The sequence below is a fragment of the Mesitornis unicolor genome, unplaced genomic scaffold, assembly GCF_000695765.1.
Source record: "Mesitornis unicolor isolate BGI_N332 unplaced genomic scaffold, ASM69576v1 scaffold6125, whole genome shotgun sequence".
NCBI lineage: Eukaryota > Metazoa > Chordata > Aves > Mesitornithiformes > Mesitornithidae > Mesitornis > Mesitornis unicolor.
Window position 1 is genome coordinate 12,382 of NW_010187392.1, and position 20,754 is coordinate 33,135.

Consider the following 20,754-nt stretch of genomic DNA (forward strand, 5'->3'; position numbering starts at 1 on the left):
CTGAGCTACCAAAAAAGGAAAGCAATGGCTGGCAACTTTTTGGCTATTGATTTGAACTGTTGAAGCATTTTTAAAGTAGTCTCAGAAACAGAGAAAGCAGTGACTACTCTTTGGTGCCTCTCAAGGGTCTCACATAAAGATTCTCCCATAATGTTTGCTTACCTCTTCTGTGATATCAATCTTCAGAACTGCCGTGGTACTGAAGGATGGGGAGCCTCGGTCTTTGGCCTGCACCACCAGTGACCATATGCAGTCTTTGTTCTTTGTGATGTTGTGGATGATGTCGAGGGAACGGATATAGGATTTCAGCTTGATTTCCCCAGTGCTTTGGTCTATATCAAACACATTGGCTGGATCTGCTTGCATGATGGAATAATCCACAATGTTGTTGGGTTCTTCTGCATCTTGATCTATAGCCTGGTAAGGGAAGTGTAAAGAACAAAGATGTTATTGTTTGTATCTTTGCCTGAAGACAAAACTCTATAAGTTTCTGAGCAATCACTTCTGATAATACCCATGCTGTGAGATGACTGGGCTGTTTTTGTTTCATCTTGGAAACAATTTCCCCTTTTCTGGTATCAGCTATACTACATTTTCTAGTGAAAAACAGCAGGACTAGAGTTGTTTTTCTCTAAGTGATTTCTATTTGAGATTAAATAAAATCAGAGGAAAAATTGAACTGTAACCTATTTGTAGAATGCAAATGGTGCACTGCTGGGGAGTGTCTCACACAGCATCGGGAACAAATGTGAAGTGAATAGAGAACAATGGGATTAGCTCCACACTATAAGCTATAGATGCCTTAATTTCTGTGCTGTGGTATTTATTCTACTAATATGTTGTCTAATCAGGCTTCACTATACGCATTCAAATATGTGTAACATAGGATGTTCTGCTCCTTTGCCTGAGAATTGTTATTGCATTTTTTTTTTAACCTCCTGCTCCACACTGGATCAATGAATACGGTTCTGCAAAGTGAGGGGAAAGAAGTTGTGTGGTTGAGCACAACGGCGTGGCAGGAAGGTTAAGTATTCAAAACCCTGTACTTTCATTCACTCATCTTATTTGGGCTTCTTATGATCACTGCATAATCCAGAATCCTCCACCAGCTGATGGTTCAAATACTGTAACAGAAATTTATCTTTTGCCTACTTATTTCTCCTTCTCAGCAGTCTATGAATACTATCATTCCACGCTTTAATCCATTTGTTACATACAAACGGATGTACAAAATAAAGCCCTAAGAAAAGCCAACTTTCAGGCATTTGTCATGATCTCTGAGCAATAAACAGCAGAGCTGGGGTTTTTCCAAAGCACTCTGCTTTGTGACACGCTGTGTCATCTCTCACCTCTATCTTCACCGGTGACCCAATGATCATCGTCTTTTCCTGGATGTTTTCATTGAACTCTGGAGAGTGGTCATTGACATCTAGCACGGTGATAAACACTTCAGCCAAGCTGTACTTCCCATCTGTGTCCTCTGCCTTCACATAGAAATTGTACTTGGAGTTCACTTCAGCATCTAATACAGCCCAGGGCTGGGTGTAAATTATACCTGTTGATGGGTGGATTAGGAACCTGGAAAAGAAGCATGGAAAGACTTTTGGGGTTTTTGTCACTTAAAGTGTGTTTACAGCCTGGGGCAAAGGTGGGGTCTAAGCATTGAAATGCTGTGCCCAAAGATTGATGCTCTTCACCTAACTCCTGTCTGGCTGATGCTTCCAAATCATTCACTCTATTTACTTTTGACTAGTTCCCTTAGGCTTGAAAACCAGAGAACCACCAGTGACTGGTGTTTTTCTATCTATTGTGCATTAGCCATTTTAGCTTCATTTTCTTTTAGTGTCTTTTTCCTCTGTAAATGCTCAATGTGATGGCCTTCTCCCACAGTGATTTCTTTGCATGAAAACATTAAGAGACTGCCTATTTTTTTCATTTTATAAGTACAATGCATTAGATCATGTCTTGCATTAATTAAGATTGATTGATATCACCTCAACAGCTAAGGAAAACATGTTGCATATCATATCTAAGCTCATTTATCAGAGTGGGTAAGAAAAATGGCTGCTCCGAAATCCCCCAAAGTGCAGGGCAAATTATCTCCTCCAAAAGTAATGACTTTTCTATAGACTGGCACTGGGATGGAGTGGGTGTTCAGATTTATCTGTAGTGAGTTCAGTTCTACATATTTGTAATTACTGAGACACTGTCAAAAGTGTCAGCCAAAAGCTTGAATTTATAGACAAAATACCAGCACAGTGTCTTTTTAAAATGGACTGCCAATGTAGGCTCCAAGCAGTAGGGCTTTTAACAAAGGGAAGGCTTTATGTACCCTTTAATTAATGCACAGGATAACAAAATATTTTTTGTATTCCAACTGTGAGCACAATTGAGTGTGATTATAAAATGGGCACTTAAACCAGAATCTTTAATTGTTTTCATTACCCTGTTAAATACAAATAGAAGTCTTGATGAAAGCCAAGACCTGGAGGTGGAAAGAGCTGGAAACTCTTGGTAGGAGACAGTGCCTGTCCTGAGTGACTCCTCAGCACCCAACCCAGCCTAACCGTGCAGAGGGGACTCTCATAACCCTTATATTAGTGGAAGAATAGAAGCACTGACTTGTGAAGAGATTACAGTACTCCACTCCCACTTGCATCTTGGGTGTAGGATTACCAGCATAATGGTTTTATCTTTAGCAGTTATCACTATTCCTTTTACTTCAGTACAACTTATCCTTCTGCCAATGCAACTGCATATCCATTGATGTAATCCCTCAGACAGAAAAAATCCTGCTTCTAATTGAAACTCTTAAATCTGCATCAAACTGTGTGTTCAACAGATCTGGGGGTTCCAGGGCTAGGAAATCAATACAGCCTTGCAGAGCCATGGCATTCTGGCACAAGGAAAAGAAAAAGAAAGTACCTAAGAAGGAAAAGAAAAGTCTTCACAGCTTAATTTCCTCACTCAACAGCAAAAGCACTGTGAGTCTGAGCATCCTCATAACTCCAATCAGAATAAAGTTTCACTCACATTTTTTTTCCCAAATCCTTCACCAACAACCTTCACAAGCTTCTTTGCACCAGCTGCTACATTTTAAACCTAAGAGGTCTGCCTGTACGACATGACCTTTGCCTACTTGCCTCTGTGCAGTTAGCAGCTAGCTTAAGGACTTAGTGAAGAGCTCAAAATAATCCATCCTAGAAATGCTCCCATATGTGTACCCTTCTGGCTACAGAAGAGATTCACCCTTAACATCTTGGATTTTGGACTTTGATTGTGCCTGCTAAACAGCTTTCACCTTAACAAGAAGATTTCAGCTTTAACTCCAGGTGGATAATGCATGGAGAAAAACGGATTCTGGGGATGAGTGCCTGAAAAGCCCATTCATTTCCAGTATTCTGCCCTGCAGCAGGAGTAACTGTGATGGTCAGTGATGGGAGCCCCAACCAACGGGCCTGGGCAACTGCTGGGATGGAAACAAAGTGGGAGAAACCAGTGTTTCAAGATATTCTTACCCCTGCACTATCCCCAAAGACAGGGAGAGGGAGCTAGGCATCATTAGAAATTCAACTAAGCATCAGATTCCCTTCTTCCTGGATGTAGGACTATTAGGTTGAATTATGTGAAATTCTTTGAACACCCAATGCAGCTGGCCTCTAAAGCTAAAGTTTATCTTTTTGAAACTCCTGTGGTCTTTGATTTATTTTGACAAGAGTTGAAACTGAACTGTTTGTACATCTACATGGAAAGGGAAGGGGAAAGAGCAAGGGATGTTTTTCTTCTCCAGAACTGACTTTTCATAGCAACTAGACCAAAACTTCCTCTTTCTCTTACAAGCATTTTTCAAACGGTGATTGAACAGATCTTGTGTATCGGTACTTCAGCTGCCTTATGTCTCTTTGGGGGCCTGTGGGTAAAATTCCGTGAGTTCATGAAGCAGATGTTTAATGATCTCACTAGTTTTTCTGTTGTTGTTTTCACAGGACTCACAAAGAACATGGCACAAATGTCCTTGGAAATTAGCAGGTCAAGAATGAGCCTGTTTTGTTTGGTGTTTGTTGTTTTTTTTAATATTCTTTTAAAACTCTGCTTAGAGGTTATGTAGTTTTCTTTTTTTTTCACTTACAGATCTGCTCCTGTTCCATAGATAGAGTACTTGATTTCTCCCCAAAGCCCTGAATCTGGATCTGTAGCCTTAAGAAAAGAAAATAAGAGAGTTATCCTTTAAAAAATTGCAAAAACAAATGTTTCATTTTTCTCTTAACAACAGGCCATGTCACAACCCAAATGTTTTTCCTCTTTTTGCCATTTTTTTTTCATCTTTTCCCCTTTTTTATCATTTTAGTGGGGGTGGGGGCGATCTCATACACAAACGTGCACCTATAAAACTGCAAAATCTAACACAAGGAAATGCCACTGGCTGTCCCAGGGAAGCTGCTAAGACGCTGCCTGTCTCCTGGCCAGGCTGGTGTCCAGATGCTTTAGCAGGAGGAAAGCCACTAGATGGCTCCATCCATTGACATTTAACACATCCTTCCTTCAGTAGAGATGAAGCTGATCTCAACGACGCGTGCAAACTGCCCACTCTCAAGTCTTCCTAATTATCAGTTAAATATTAATGTCTGTTCCCTAAACAAAACTATCTACTTTATATAGAGTACTTTTAAGCCTCTGCTTGTTTAACTGATCCAATTTAATGTAATGAATAACAAATATTTTATCTATACACAATATTTCAGCTTTGTTTATCTTTTAATCACACTTGTGCCTGCGTGGTTTTTAGTAATGCAGATACGACATCAGATGATATCTTTGTTCTGGGCTCCTGCTGGCTTCCTTTCATAGCTCACGATTAGGAAAGCTGTTGACTTGGTGGCAGCTATTTCTGTAAACTCCCGCTCCTCTGATAGCTCTGAGAAGGTGTCTGGCTGAGATGGAGTTAATTTTCCTCATAGCAGCTCTCATAGAGCTGTGCTAGAAAGGTGTTGATAACACCGGTGTTTTGGCTACTGCTGAGCAGTGCTCCCACAGCATCAAAGCTGTCTCTCCATCATCCTCCCTCCACCTCCCAGCAGTGGGCTGCGGGTGGGCGAGATCGTGAGAGGGGACATAGCCAGGACAGCTGACCCAAACTGATCAAAGGGATATTCCATACCATATGAGGTCAGCTCAGCAATAAAAGCTAAGAGAAAGGAGAAGGAGGGGGAGCATTCGTTATTATGACATTCGTCTTTCATAGCAACTGCTACGCGTACTGAAGCCCTACTTCCTGGCTGGACATTGCCTGCTGATGGGAAGTAGAGAGAAAAAATCTTTTGTTTTTCCTTTGTTTCTGCATGTAGCTTTTGCTTTTGCTTTATTAAACTGCCTTTATCTTGATCCATGAGGTTTTTTTCCATCTTATTTTCTCCCCACCCTGTCCTGCTGAGGAAGGGAGTGATAAGGCAGCTTGGTGGGTACCTGACCAAGGTCAACCGACCACAGAGGTGTTATATTATACTGTTGTATCTGGCCACAAAAATTCATGGCAGCAGTGGTTGATTCATTCAGCTTCCTGTATAAATATTTGAAAACTAAAACAATGTCTTTGATACCTGCATGGTTAACATAACACTCCTGCAGCCCTGCTGATATGTGTTTTTTAGTTCTTCGACATGAGCTTCTCAGATTCTCTCACCCCGTAATTATGATCTCAGTCCACTTTAGGACTGCCTACCTTTTCCTAAAATATTTTGCACATCTGGGACTTCTGCCAGAATTGCCATCCTGAGTACTTGGAGTATCTCAGTTTGTGAAGTGTATTTGTGAATCTGGGTAAAGCACTGAGTTAGCAGCACATGACAGTAAATGTTACTCCTCAGCTATGCTGTCCTGTTCACCTTGGCTCAGAATGGCTAGTTTTGTTGCTTTTCCACACTTTAAAAAATGTATTTTCCTTTTGCTATCCACCTCCTAGAATGTCTGCTCTTGCTGCAAAGACAGTGATGTTTAGAAGTCTCCATTTTCCACAGCTTTCCTATTAATTTCCTCTAATAACTGTTTTGTTATTGGTTATGTTCCACTTCATCTTTCATTCTGCCATCTCTAAAAATTGCCTTCAGCACGTTATTATTCTGATTATTTAATTTTCTTTTTTACTTGCAGACTGTGCTTTACTTAACTTGCCTGTGCTGAAGATCTCTGGCAACCTGCCTCTATCATTTTTACCTGTGAGGCCTCTGCAAGGTGACTTGCATCACCCACTGAGCCCCATGTGGCCAGCGGCTTTCTCTTTGTGACATGAAATCCATCTCCCACCCTAGCAGCTGCATTAAAGAGAATGCTCACATCAATGGCTAGAAATGCTTCTCCAGCACATAGGGCCCGTGTAATAACCTGACCTTCTATGAAAATCTGAGATACTGGAAAATCTATAGGCATATTTTTACCACTGTGAGAAGATACTTACGTAGGGATGTTTCTGTCCCAGCTCTAAGCACTTTAATATTCTATTCTTGCCTTCATTAACTGTCTAATTATGCATTTAGCACCCAGATTCCTCCCAGGACGAGGAGACTAATACCTACTAAGTAGCCATCTTGTTTACTTTGTACTCAAGCAAGCAAATTCAGTAAATCCAGTTCCACTTAGTCATAACCAAATCCTCCTGCTGGACACTCATTTGACTGGGGTTTTCTTACTACTCACAGACCATGTGATTTGAGTTAAAAGCAGATGGCCTTTAATTAAAAACTAAAGTAAATTTGTTCTGAAAATGTTTGCCTAAAACTTCATTTTATCAGAACTGGGGTTTTTCTGTTGATTCTGGAAAGGAACTGGAGTTCAGCCCAGATGCTGAATGGTGAGTAAGATTTGCTACTTGCCTCTTTCCACTATTTTAAAGGTAGTTGAACTGTCTCCATAGACACCTAGAAAAGAGTGCATTTCTTAAGAAATGAATAAAACTTACTGTAACAGCAACTACATTTGAGCCCCCTGGGGAGTTCTCGGGGATCCTGGCAATGTAGTAGTCAGAGGAGAACTTTGGGACATTGTCATTGGTATCCAGCAAGCGTATCATTACATCAGCTGTTGAGCTGAACTTCTCTGGTGTGTTCACCTCTATTGCAAGAAGCTAAGAAGAGAAAACAAGGAAATTACTACAAAGCAGCTATTACAGAATCATAGAATCATTAAAGCTGGAAAAGACCTCTGAGATCATCAGGTCTAACCATCAGCCCAACACCACCATGCCTACTAAACCATATCCTGAAGCGCCACATCTACATGTCTTTTGAACACCTCCAGGGATGGTGACTTCACCACTTCCCTGGACAGCCTGGAAAGCCCATTATTACTTCTTAAAGGAGCTTCCTTTCACTTCCCATGGCCCATTGGTGTACTTTAGTCTGGTTGAACCAGACAGCTCAAAAAGAGGCATATTATGAACTAGGTCAGTGCACAGCCTAGGCATGTTTATGCATGCTTGCAATGGGCAATCAAGCTGTGGAAAGCAGAATTCAAACCTGTGTATATGTATTAGACTTCATGTGACAGATGTGGTTGGTCATAACTAACCAACACAGGTCAAGAAAGACAGAAGAGAAGTAAGCAAAGACTCATCCCTGGGCAGTTCTTGAATAATGATGTAAATTGAATCATGATCCTTTGCAGAGGAAGCATAAATTCTTCATCAGGAAAGAACTCAGGGTGATAAACTGCACCAAACAGGGTAAAGAGATGAGAGAATGGATGTCTGGAAGCAGCAGTACCCCCATCCAAAATGCAGGACAGTCAGGGCTCAGGCATGTACAGCAGAATCCCATTTCACAAATTTTGTGAGAACTCCTACCACCGGGCTTCATGGGACTCTCCCCTTGCTGTCTCATGCTCATTAGGACTTTATCAGATACCCACTGGGACTTCTGAATTGACTCAGTGTCTCTGAGGACAAATAGGGAGCTCTGGCTTAACATGTTCTCATAACTCTACTCATCTGAAAGAGCAGGCAACCATGCAGAGCAGGCAAGGCCAGGGATAGGGAGAAGCCAGCAGCATGGACGTGGCTGGCTGTGAGCAGAGCTTAACACTAGCACATCTATCTCATCCCTCAGCTAAGGGATGGCGCTGTTGGGTTAGCAAGCTGGTCTCTCACATTGCCCCTTAATAGTTGCAGGGAAGGGTAGCCACCACAGAGAAGGAAGAGGATAACCCAGGTTTCTGGTGCGTGGTAGTTCCCAGGAGGCAGCAGGGAGCTCTCAGATCCCTGCTTGCGAACAGACCTGAGCAAGTATTTGGTAAGCCACCTCCAAAGCCTCAAACTTTTCCTCTTATTCTTAGTCTAACACAAAAAAAGCAGCAGTGTTTCTACTGTTGTCTCTGTTTGCTCCTCAGTAGATTAGGAGAATGTCAGTAGGAAGTCTCTGCTGGTAGAGCAGCAAGCCTATTGCTCAGGTGGTGTGTGACTGAGCAAGAAAGAGCAGTTTCAGCAACAGGTACTGAGAGACACCAAGCCCTTCACAGCCTCTAGCCTCGGTGTCTGGTCCCTGATGGGTGGCTACATCACACAGAATCAGCACTAGGACATCAGTCTTGGGCTCTGTAGGAGCTGAACTCAAATTACTAACACACTGAGAAATGGTCAGCCATTTGATTTCCATGCTTGAGCAGATACCTAGTTAACACAAAGCAGGGGGGCTCTAGAAACCTACTGAGGACAGCACACCACTAATAGACTAGCGAGGAGGACATTTAACTGAGATATGAAAGGCTCAGCTGTGTGGACTTTAATTTGCAGTAGACGTATGTCCCAGGAGCTCCTTCAAAGAGGGTGAATGCCTAAGTGAGCTTTGAGCTTTGGAAGGTGGAGCAGAGCTGGCACAGTGTCCCCCGCTCCGTCGGTGCAACTGAGACAAGAGCTGTGGGAGCTCATCCTTCCCATGCCACTGCTGGGCCCTCTTCTGCCAGGTCATGGCTCCCCATGGGACAGGCAGCATGCGATGCACACCAGCAGTTGCACCACTGGCTGACCCGGGGCACACGCAGAGTTCAAGTCCCTGCTCTGCTAGATTTGGAGATGTTTGTAGCACCTGGAGGCAGCAGGGTTTGTGGAGGCAGGGGTGTAGTTGAAGCAGACAGGGAAAAGGCTACCTCAGTGTTATCTTCTGGGGCTGTTCGCACTATGTGAACAGTTACAATGGTTGGAAATAAGCAGTGAAGGGGTTTATTGAAGACACTAATCTTGAAGGATTGCTTATAATTACTACAGGACACATCTGCTCGAAAAGGGGAGTTTGGTCACTGCATCTCTGTGCTAACTTTTGTGTTTGGGAGTCTCGGATGATATTACAGGAAAAGAAAGTTTTGAAGGGACAGGCATACAAACATCAGCAAAAACTTGCTTATGAGTAACCTCAGCTTCGAAAGCAGCATGGAGATAAAATCTTATTGCTTATTGTGCATGTGGAGCTGTAACTAAATTATAACATCTGCAATGAAATAATCTTTGCTGCTGTTATCAGCCCATCTTAGAGAATCTTATGAGGGCTTAGTATTTTCACTTGGTTTTCTACATCTATTTTTTATTCCCTTTCCTTTTCACAGCCATAGTCCAGCTATGTCAACATGCTGACAACGTCCTCCTTCAGGGAAGGATTTTTGTCAGCTTACTTGTCTGCAATGTCTTATGCAGAGTTGTATTGTTTGTTTTATGCAGAGAAAGAAAAAAATAGCATAAAACCATTACTTTACAGGACTGCACATCAACAGGTGCCAGAAGAGCAAACTGAGATGTAATCTTAACAGTGGCAGGTAAATTTTTAAAACAGAGTTTGATTTTGGCAACTAAAGGTAATTGCAGCTTCATCCCCAGTTTGGCCCCCAAAGCATTTCAGGCCATGACAAGGTGGGACAGCAACATCTGGATCCTGTGGCGTAGGAACTTGAGATCTAAGAGGCCAGGCTGGAGGAGTACAATCTACCACAGCTGCCATACCTTGGGAAACCCACTCTAGCTCTTGGACAGCTGAAAATGAGGGAGTTCCTGACTACCAACTACATTGAAGTGTCATCCCTAAAAGGGAGATAGATGTTTCTCTAGTAGCCTTTGCTTCAGGTAGATTTTAGTGCACTTCCCAGTCAAATTAGCTTTAATTCCTCTCTGGCATGTCACTGTTCAATAACAAACCAGAGGAGAGGGATCATTGCTTACAGAAAAAAAACCCAACAAACTCTGAAAATAGCTTCTCAAAGCTGCAGTGAGATATATGTTAAATAGAAATAAAAAATAATTCAAAATTCTAACCAGAATGTCTACGTTGGCAACTAAAACTGGGTGGGAAGCGATTTGAACTTTTCAGAGAAATGGAGATGGCAATGAGGTCTTTATAAAGTATTTGCTGCTATATATTACTACCATATCATACAGCTGCGCCTTCTTCATTTGGAATCTAGACAAAGGCTCCGCATTTTTAGCAAAGCCTTATGGTCTTTCTCCGGTAGAAATAATTTCATTTAAAAAAAAGTGAATAACTGCTTAAACTAAAATAATATATATCCTTTTCCCTGGTAATTAAATCTTTCAGTGTTTATGGAAATCACATTAACTACCTTGATTTCTATTAGTATTCATGAGGAGCCCATGTGTAACTTCTTTACTGGTCTTTTGGTAGTTTAACCTGAATAAATGTGCGCTTATTATAATTAGTTTCGGTAGCACTTTATAGCCCTTTCAGAACCTTCCATTTTAATACAGTAATGATGCCTCATATTTTTGTAGCATCTATAACCTCCGAAGCTCAAAATGACTAAGGAACATTACAAGAGGAGACATGAAGCATACTGCAGTGAAATGACTTGCTAAGGGCACAAAGCAAAGCATGTAGCAAGGATGAGAACAAAATCCAGGAAGTTGGCTTCTGGACTGTGCAAAAAATGCCACTTTCTGCACAAAACCAAAACTAGCATATGTCAATACTCATCTAGATAGTTTTGGTAATTTTTAAAAAATTATTACAAGGATTGTCTATGCTATTCTTTGCAGTCAGATCTGAGCCATCTATACACACATTCAGAAGCAGCTGACACAAAACAAGACTGCTTAATTATCTTGTTGATGAGCCAATGAATCCATCAGGGAAGGTGATAATCCAAGGGTACAGCTTTTGGAGGAAAGCTGGTTCTTGTATGGCTGCCTTGAGGCATGGGTGAGATAGCCTCAGATCAGCCTGCAAAAGGCCATAGATAGATACAGTCTGACAAATGCAGTGAGCAATTGTGGGAAATCTTACGGTCAGCTGGGGTCTTCAGCATGACAACATTCGTGTCATTCGTGTCAAGCATGATCGTGAACCAAATTACTTAGGGCTAAGCAGGTAAAGTTCTGGCTGCAGAGAAATTAGGATTTCATCCTGTGAACTTGTCATTGTAAAAGCATAACTAACATCCTTAGCGTTCAGTCTAGAATGAGTCAGAGCCACCAACATGTGCAGTTTTCACTCAACATTTTGCACTGACCAGACTACATTAGTCCACAGATGCATCCATTAAAACTTGGGAAGCTGATGAACCGGGAGCAGAAATTAGTTTCCCTTACATGGAATATAATGTCACTGACAACGCACCAGACAGATTCAGGCGGATTAAGAAGCTAAATCCCATCAGATACATAAGCCATCACACGCATATCATATACACAGGCAGAGAGGACCTGGAAAGCAGAAGTACCTTGAAGGTTAACACCTTGAATTTTTCATAGTCAATAGCAGCAGAATTTTCCACAATTACTGTAACCTGAGCCTCATTCAGGACAGTTTGGGGAACCACTCGGAAGATGCCACCAGGTCCAACAAGACGGAGGTTGAATTTAGCATTGGCTCCCTGTGAAGAAAAGCAGACACAGCATTGTTTTCAGTGAGTGATGCATTTCTTACAGCCTAGAGTGTCTCTGTTTCTTCACACTGTATAAAATTAGAATTAGTCTTACTGCTTAGAGCCCTCTGCTCTCCATCCCCTGGGCAAGAGGCTGCTAAGAAGCTTAGCTATATAATCCCTCCAGCCCTGGTCACAAGACAGACACAGCTTTTCCTAAAATAGATTGACAAGCTTGGTTATTCTTTCAGTGATAATGGAAAAACCCTGCAGCAGGCCTGGCTAAGAGAGGGACTCCCATGGCAAGCAGCCCTGGGCTTCGTACCACACACCGTGAGCTAGTGCAAGCGAGAGAGATGACACCACGTGCACATCAGCAGGCAAGTCCTCCCTCCTCCTGGTTCCCGCCAAGGAAAGACAACTGAACTGCCCAGGTCAGCTAGCCCAGAGTTACAGACACTAAACCTTTTGGAAATTGAGGGACTTGGGAGGAGAGAGGAGCTTCGCTTGTGCAGGGTAAAATATGGCACACATTTGACAGCTACAGGTGAAGTGAGAAGCCAAATCCCATAATACAGATAAACCTTCTAGCCAGAGAGAACATGGGAAGCAGCAATATCTAGGTTACCACCACTTGTATGTGAATTGAGAAGGTGAGCCAGAGACAGATGGACAGAACAATTCTTTTAAACCAAACTGGAGCATGGAAGAGAAAATATGAAATGGGGATTCTCATACTTCTGCCTTACCAGGAAGGTGTGAAAATGAGCTGAGTCCATTTAACCAACAGTCTTGAGTTCACCAATCTCTGAAACAAGGTCACAATTACACTGTGACAACCAGCCAGATTCACTGCTGGCTAGTGCCATGCTCTCCCTCTAGTGTGAATCTTGAGATGGAGAATTTCTAATAGCAACTTTTGTACAGGATAACACTACTTTCAGCTGTATTCCTGGAAGACTTGTTATGAGCAGTTCTAGCTGCAACTGTAGCTCATGCCAAGAGGAAAAGTATTCAGCAGTAGTCCCCCGGGGGAACCAGAATGATCTTGGATCCGAACTCCATGGTTTGCATTTGGTCATACAAACCCCCACAGCTACACAGATGACAGCAGGCTCTCTTTTGCTGGGTAGTAAAGCCAAATACACAAAGCCAGAGGTGCTGGACTATGCAAAATAGTGCTGATGGGGAAAGTGCACTGTCTGACCGTACAAAGTCCTCTGCATTTGGGACTGTACATAACTGGAGGGATGGTGGCATGGGGTGGGGAGAGAGCTGCCTCCCTCCAATGGCAGTGAGTGATTTCTGACAGTGATGTCCACCAAACCCAGATCTGCTCAGGGCAAGCCAAGCTGTTGCACGTCTTCAAGCAGGCAGCCATGGTACATAGGAATGACTGAAGGAACCACAGCACTGAGCCCTAAGCTGTGTCTGTCAGATGAAGAGGGCTGGGGGAGAAATTTCTGCATAATATTCTTGCAAGTAAAGATGGCATTTCCATCAAACTGTATTCCTAAAACAGACCTTGCCCACAGCTTCCTCCTCCTCACCTGTACCATCCACTCTCTCAGAAAAGAGAATCACTAATTGTTGTGACAGAAACAGATGTTATGTTTAATTTTCTTCTTTATATAGTCCTCTTGTACAGAAGGGAAAGCATTGCATTCTTTGCCTTAAAAGAAAAGTAACCCAACCTCTCTAGAGTGATGTCTTAACACTGTACTAGGAAGCTTCTTGAGAAATCTATACACTGTATTTAGCAATGTTTTCTGCTTACTTTATAGCCTAACGTGCAGTCTGAATAATTTGTCAGCCTACATACGATACATATATATTTTGTCTCTAAATAGAAGAGATGGGTTTTGTTTCTTTCCTTCTGCAGCAGCATCTCCTGTGACAATAGCAGGATAGATGCAGCACTGCTTTGAAAGCAGTCATTTATCTGCTTGCTGCAGAGCAGCAGGAGGGAGGGGGGAGAAGCTTGTGGGTTTGATAGAGTACAATACAGTCAAAACAGCACAATAGTGAGCACCGTTATATAAGAGCAACACAGTTCTCAGATGCATTAAGCTTTTCTCTTGTCACTGCCTAACCTCAAGATAACTCAGATGGATGCCATTCATACGGTATTTAACTTAGGGATCCCTATGGCTACCATCTCCATAGTATCTATGAGCATTACAGGCTGATTAGATATCAGGCTGAGACAGATGGAGTCTTCTTTCCTTTTCCTTTACCTGGTTAGAGTTAGTTTCGCTCTGGCATAATTTTTAAGATTACCTAAAAATATCACTTCAGTGGGAATGGTTTATCAAAGCATGCATTGCAGACTCTGGCTGTAACATAAGGGCCAGAAGGGTAACATATTGTAATAAAACCAATGTAAGGGTACAGACTGCATTGTTTCTAGCAGAGGCTGAGAAGGTACAGACTTGCAGTTAGTTAATAAAGTGGCTGGAAGCTCTAAGTAAATCTCCACAGGGAGTACATTATCGGACATTACACTGACAACAACTGAACACAACCAGTAGTCAGGGGAAGTTCATAAGGACTGTTCAACTTCAGCTGACACAAGAACTGGGCTACACCCTTCTCACCAACACAACAGTATATGACAAAAAAGTGTACTGCTGGGTCTGAGCTCTCTGTGGTAATGGATCCTACAACCACTCTGTCTGCCCTAGGCTTTTGGGGAGTGTGGGCAAAATAGCTGAGTTCTTGAAAGAACCATGTCCCATCTGAGAGCTCTTTCTAATCTTTGGGAAAATAGGGCAGGAAAACTGAGTTCACAGAGTTTCCACTTACCTGGTCTGAATCATTGACTGTAATCTTCAATCCCCTCAAGATTTCACCCTCTGGGGGGTGCTCGTACATGGTCAGTTCAAATCTGTTCTGGGGACCATTTTCTCCATAGAACGTTGGTGGATGGTTGTTGAGGTCAACCACCCGTATAGTCACCATGGCAAAAGCATAAACTGAGACATCACCTTCCTGACTGACTTCTGATGCCTGCAGCAGGCAGGAGAGAGAAGAATGATGAGGGAATGCTCTCTTTCCCCAGTTCCCTGTTTAGGCATTGATCACCCTAGCACCTTAACTTATATGAAGATTCACAGCCTTATATTTCTCTAGAAATCTCAGTCCATTTCACACTGAAATTTATGATGATTAGAAGATTATGGTAATAAACCAGTCCAAATAAAGCCTCAGTGAAAAAATTCTCCTCCTCATTTTGTGAGCTTAGTACCTCACCCGAGGTGAAAACAGCTCTCTCAAGACAGATAATCTAATAGAGGCAAGATAATTGCTTGCCTAAAGTATTGACAAAATAGAAAAGGAAGACAATCTTTAAATTTGCTCTGGTACCACAGGTGGTTTATTTTCACATTGCTGCAAGGACTGCAGCCTTGAAAACTGTGAGAAAAACCGTACTTGCAGTATTTAGGTAAATATTTGAAAAAGAAAAAATATACACTTTTTTGAGATATAGTCTCTGATTTACAATTCTGCTTTGCTATCTAGAAGAGTTAATTTAAGCTGGATATAGATTGAACAGACAAGCAAACCGGGTTGGCATTTTTCTGAACTGAGAGATCGAATCTGATTGGGTTTCAACGATTTCAGTATGAGCTTGATTTACTGGATTGAATCTAAGATGTTTCTTCTGTCAGGACAAAAACTTCAGCTGGTGTTTTCTGTAACAAAACAGCTATCTCTAACATGTTTTTTTGCTCAAAGGGTTCAAAACCATCAGCACTAGACTGATAAATTTCTCTGAAGATGCTAGTCTGGTAACTGAGATGCCTGTCACTGCCTATGCTGGGTAATACAATACTGTTTTGGTTCCTCAGGCAGATTTTGTAGCCTGTACGAGCTCTGGGTCTCCCTGGGTCACCAGAGATAACTAGGAGATCAGACAAGCTTGCAAGGGTTTAACTAATCCTGTATCTGGGAAGTGCTAGCAGACTGCGGTAAACCATAGAGATTAGGGGAAGAAATGGTGCCTGAGTTTAATTCAAACAATGGGAACTCAGAATGACAGATTCACAGAATGGTAGGGGTTGGAAGTGACCTCTGGAGATCATCTAGTCCAACCCCCCTGCTAGAGCAGGTTCACCTAAAGCAGGTTGATGTCCCAGGTTCAGCAAGCAAGTGCCCTTGGAAATGCTACACTGGTTCTGGCAGTGTGCAAGGCCTCAAAGCTGCCTTTAGACAATATTGTCCTTACTGTGACAAGTTCTCATGGTTGTAATACGCGTTTGCCAAAGAAAATTGATACAGTCTTCAAAATTTACATCTATCTTTTTAAACTTTTGGTCTTTAGAAACTGCTTAAAATAACGCAGCCTGTCACTGATACTAGCTCATCAAGGTGTTAGAAAGTATTTGTATGTGGCTGATCAGTGCTTCAGGAGTGGGTACTGATACACCGTTGCACAATTTACCCCAGTCCTATTACTAATCATAGACTAGTCTCATCACACAGAGGTTACAAGACATTCCCAGTTTAGCAATAAAATCTGAAAACACAGAGAACAGTTATCTACATACTGTAAAGGATGTTGGTACTGTAAACTCGGAGATAAAATTAGGACAAGATGACTTCATGTGAAAGAAGTAATCTGAGACACTAAATATCCCAAGGAACAAAAGCAGTTTGATCTGTTTTATACTGCCTCGCACTCTGCTCAAATATAGGAGGGTAGTTTCTAAAACAGGTAAAGTCATCTATAAATTGGGCTATTTTAGACAATCATGTCTGCTCATGGCATTTAACACCAACAGTCTTCAAGTGGTCAGAGAACATACCTGAACTTTTAGTTCATATACTTCTTTCTTGAGTTGATTTGGGCTTTTTATAACAGAAATGGCACCAGTTGTGTTGCTGATTTCAAATGAACCTTCACTTCCTGCAATAAGACCAAGATGCTCTAGTTACATGCCACACTTTCTTTTTCTGAACAACCATGAGCAATCAACCATACACTTCATTACCCATATCTTTGTCCATATGTGTACTTTATCTTTGAGTAGATTGGAAGCCACTTTTCAAAAATGAAGCATTTCTATGCCTGGTCACAGTGAGATGAAAACACAGATGAGGACCAAAAAGGGTTTCCCCCCCTAGGAACAGCTCAGAGAAGTTTTGCCCCTGTGGGTAACTGCCTTCACTTTACTCTTCCCACCCTGGCCAGGTTCTCTTCAAGTCTCAGCAACCAGGCGTGCAAATTTGGTATTCATTTCTATTATGCTGTCTTCTTTATATGCTGGTTTACACAAAAATAGACATTCTTCATTTTAATTAGCGAATGCATAATTAAGTCTCTGAGAAACAAGAACATTTCTCACTAATACCAGCCAAGGTGAGAAGTTTGACAATCTGTCTGAAAGAAACGTGGTCACTCTTTCAGCAGGCAGCATCTCTGGAGAAGCATCTTCTGGCCTTCGACCCTCAGTTGTTAAAAAACTCTCAGCCTCTTGCAAGGCTATTCTGACCAGAAAGGGATTTTGGGGGATCTGAGGTAAAACCCAGGCTTCTTGCCTGACACAGGCAGGACAGGGCTGCAGGCTGATTTTGCTACTGCTGAGTTAACCTCCATTGATCTGAACTGAAGATCAGTTACAGGGCTGCAGTCCCTTGAGACCTAGTGAATTTGTGCTAAAACCAGCTTGCCGGGAGGCAGCAGTGTCACATCTCAATGTTTGTACCCATCTCTCCATCACGGCCAAAAGCAGGCTGGTGCCCAGGGAGAGGATGAGTTGGCAGTTTAGGGGGCCCTGCTCTGCTCTGCCAGGGGGCTATGGGCACCCCTGCATGCTACCTCATGTACAGTATTGGCCACAACCTACACTTTGTGGCAGAGTCTACCATTGAAAGGTAAAGAGAGGAAAAACCTTACAATGAAGGAGATCAAGCCTTCAGAAATAAAGAATGATGACCTGAAAGCTCCGTCATTTTTCTTTTTCTCTAACTGAATTCCAATACTGATTCTTAAACTATCCGATAGCATCCCATTTTGCTAATACCTGCAATAGCAACTTCACTGAAGTACACTAGACATAACATTGAACAGATATAACAGAATCACACAATGGTCCATTATTAAGATACATTGGGCTCGAAAGTATATCCTGACTGAGAAGAAGCTTAAGTCAATAGTGGTTTCAAGCCACCATACTTCATGTTATTGTCTAGTTATCACAAGGAAACTGGTAACTCAGAGAATGTAGCATTATGTGTCTTCTTTTGTATAACATGTTCAGAGGACTGCAGTATTAAAATTATCCCACAGTCCCCAGATAAAAAATGCTTATAAAGAATAAATAATTTTCTAGTTGCTGTTAGTATTTTCTTGTCCTTTGACAACCCAGCCTGCAGGTGCTGGAATAACAGCTTGTCACCAGTAGTGCCAGGGTCTGAGATGCAGGAGCAGAAACCTGTTGTAATCCTTTGTTCGCCAATTTCTTCACCTTTCTATGCACTAAAAGCATATTCCCTTCCCCTCTTTTCCATTACATGCTAACAAAATCCTGTGTTAATGTGCATGAGGAAAGCCTGCTCTTCATTAAGTCATATTTTGTGTTACTTATCTGTCATCCCCTTCCATCTTAATTTTCAAACTAATCGCTTAGCTTTTTTATCCCATAGCAGCTTTTTGGTCCTTCTCTATTTCCTTTGGAAATCTTGTATCTTTCCTCATTAACCTTGTTTCCCTTTGACATTTTCCCTGGTTCATCTGCTTTCATTTATTTTCTTTCCTCAGCTTCTCCCTTGTCTAGCATATTTTCATCCCACTTGTTTTTCATTCTCCTCATTCTCCACCTTTCATTTTATCTTTTCTCATTTTCCATCTATCCTCTTCTGCAACCTTTTTTCTCAATGTTTCTACCTTCCTTTTACCTTTCTCTATCTATTCCCTTGCATTAAGCAGAAGGAATCTCAGCACGGGTCCTACCGTTTCTCTTATGAAACTTTGGGATCTCTCACACCTGGGAGTTGGGGTGCCCAGTTGCCATGAAAGTCTTGTTTTGGAGGAAGAGAAAACCAAACAGAACTAAAGTTGTAGCTTGGAGTTTAGTTGAGCTAAGTTGTTGACTTCAACAGCTAATGAATCATCAATTCAGCTAAGTCTCACATTTAAGCTATTAAAAGATGTGCGACAGACACCCTAAGAATAGCTGATGAAAAGCATTAATCTTCTGATGCCATCTACTTTCTTCCACTGTACTATACAGCCAGCTTCTCTTCACTGGTAAATATAATTTATTCCAAGAAACCAGAAGTTTGACTGTTTAGTCACTTTAATCAAAATATTAATAAAAATATCCCTCTAAATACCATCTCTGGGTCTCTCAATGCATTTTTTCACCTCCTAGATTAAATCATAGAGATGCTCAGTAGCAGTAAATGCATCTCCCATTACATTTTCTGAAATGACAAGCAGGCTACTGATGCCTAACAAATCAGCAACATTAACAACTCCAAGCATAGTTCTGTGAAGCAGCTACCAAAACTCAGTGAATTGTATCTTGGTTGTTCTCTGGTAGACAGGGCCCTAGAGTTGTTCAAGGCACCTGACATTATTTCATGAGAGTTTCTCTCAGCTTTATTAAACCCTAGCATATCTCATTCTAATTTAATGTCAGATCTAGTTTTGACCGCCCTTCAGATTTCATACAAGACAAGTCTACTCACCATTCACGATGCAGTAATGAATACTGTTAGGCTTTCCTCTGTCTCCGTCAAGAGCAACAACAGTAAGGACCTCAGAGCCCTGGGGAGAAATGAGTCACAGTCTGTCCACTGAGATCAGAGAGCAGTAAAATTGCAACTGCATATTAATAAACTGATCTTCTGTAAGTCTTTCTGCAGTGAAGTGTTGGGGGGAAGATTAGGGAATTTTGCTTGTGCTGCACAGGAAACACAGCAAGGACCTTTGACTCCCAGCCAGAAAAAAAAGAAATCAGTGCTTGACTTTGCAGAGCAGGAGCTGAATGCTACTCCTCGGACCAGCTCTGTGTTGTTCCCACATCGACAGTTTCAGTTGTTCCCAGTACGTCACAGCCCATGCACTGTACCTCCATATAAAGTGGGGACACCTCTGCTGCTGCTCCCTTCTTTTGGACCCACTGGGTGAGGACCAGAGGACCAGCAGGAGCACTGCACTGCTCCCCACAGGCTGCTCCCTGTCCGCTGCTGTGGCAGTGTCAAGGGCATGGATGCGAAACCACTGTGGACACAACGTGGCCATGGGTGCCTCAGCCCCAGGGGATGGCCAGCTCCAGGAGCAGTCAGAATCTGTGGCCAGAGACACCTGTCTTGAGCCACAGACTTGGACAGAGGATTTGGAATAATCAACCTGAGAGCTGAGGTTTAGTTTGGGTCACTACCAAGATGCCCTCTGGTAGTCACTGTGCAGGCTCCCAGCGTCGCTGTGTCCCATGGCCACACAGCGTGCTGAGACACAGGCAGCTGCTGAGGAGTCATCGGTTTATTTTGGTCTTACCTAATTAAGTTTGGAAAGGCAGCAAAAGCAAACAGTGGAACACAAAGCAACTTGGCCCACAGAACATTTAGGGCATAAAATTGTGGTAAAAATGATAGTGATTTAACTGTCCTTAAACCTTCACTCTCTCTCTTTCTCTGCAAGCCACATGGCCGTGGGCCATATGTACAGAACTTGTGCACTGGAGACCATTTGCTTGTGTGACTACTTCTATCAACTCAGAAGGATGATGACTGTCAGCATTAAAATGCTCACCCAAGTGGCAATGAGCTGTGCAATTTAGGCCTCTAAAATTACTGTTACTGTTTGGGGATGCAAAAGCAGGGAACATTAACGTAGCTGTCAGTTAACCACAAATGGCAACAGGGAGCATTTTCATGACAACCCTTGAGTGAATT

General features: G+C 42.2%; 1 protein-coding gene across 1 annotated transcript in view; it reads right to left on the minus strand.

Moving 5' to 3' along the window:
* The window catches only part of CDHR1 (cadherin-related family member 1), a gene marked incomplete at its 5' end in the record, with an annotated part of 36,309 nt that overhangs the window by 7,485 nt on the left and 8,070 nt on the right, over positions 1–20,754 (minus strand). The window contains 8 exons of the mRNA XM_010185419.1: positions 163–417; positions 1,350–1,578; positions 4,130–4,197; positions 6,953–7,117; positions 11,707–11,859; positions 14,656–14,859; positions 16,659–16,759; positions 19,546–19,624. Of these exons, the coding sequence (XP_010183721.1) occupies positions 163–417; positions 1,350–1,578; positions 4,130–4,197; positions 6,953–7,117; positions 11,707–11,859; positions 14,656–14,859; positions 16,659–16,759; positions 19,546–19,624 (1,254 nt within the window). The remainder of the gene's footprint in view (positions 1–162; positions 418–1,349; positions 1,579–4,129; positions 4,198–6,952; positions 7,118–11,706; positions 11,860–14,655; positions 14,860–16,658; positions 16,760–19,545; positions 19,625–20,754) is intronic.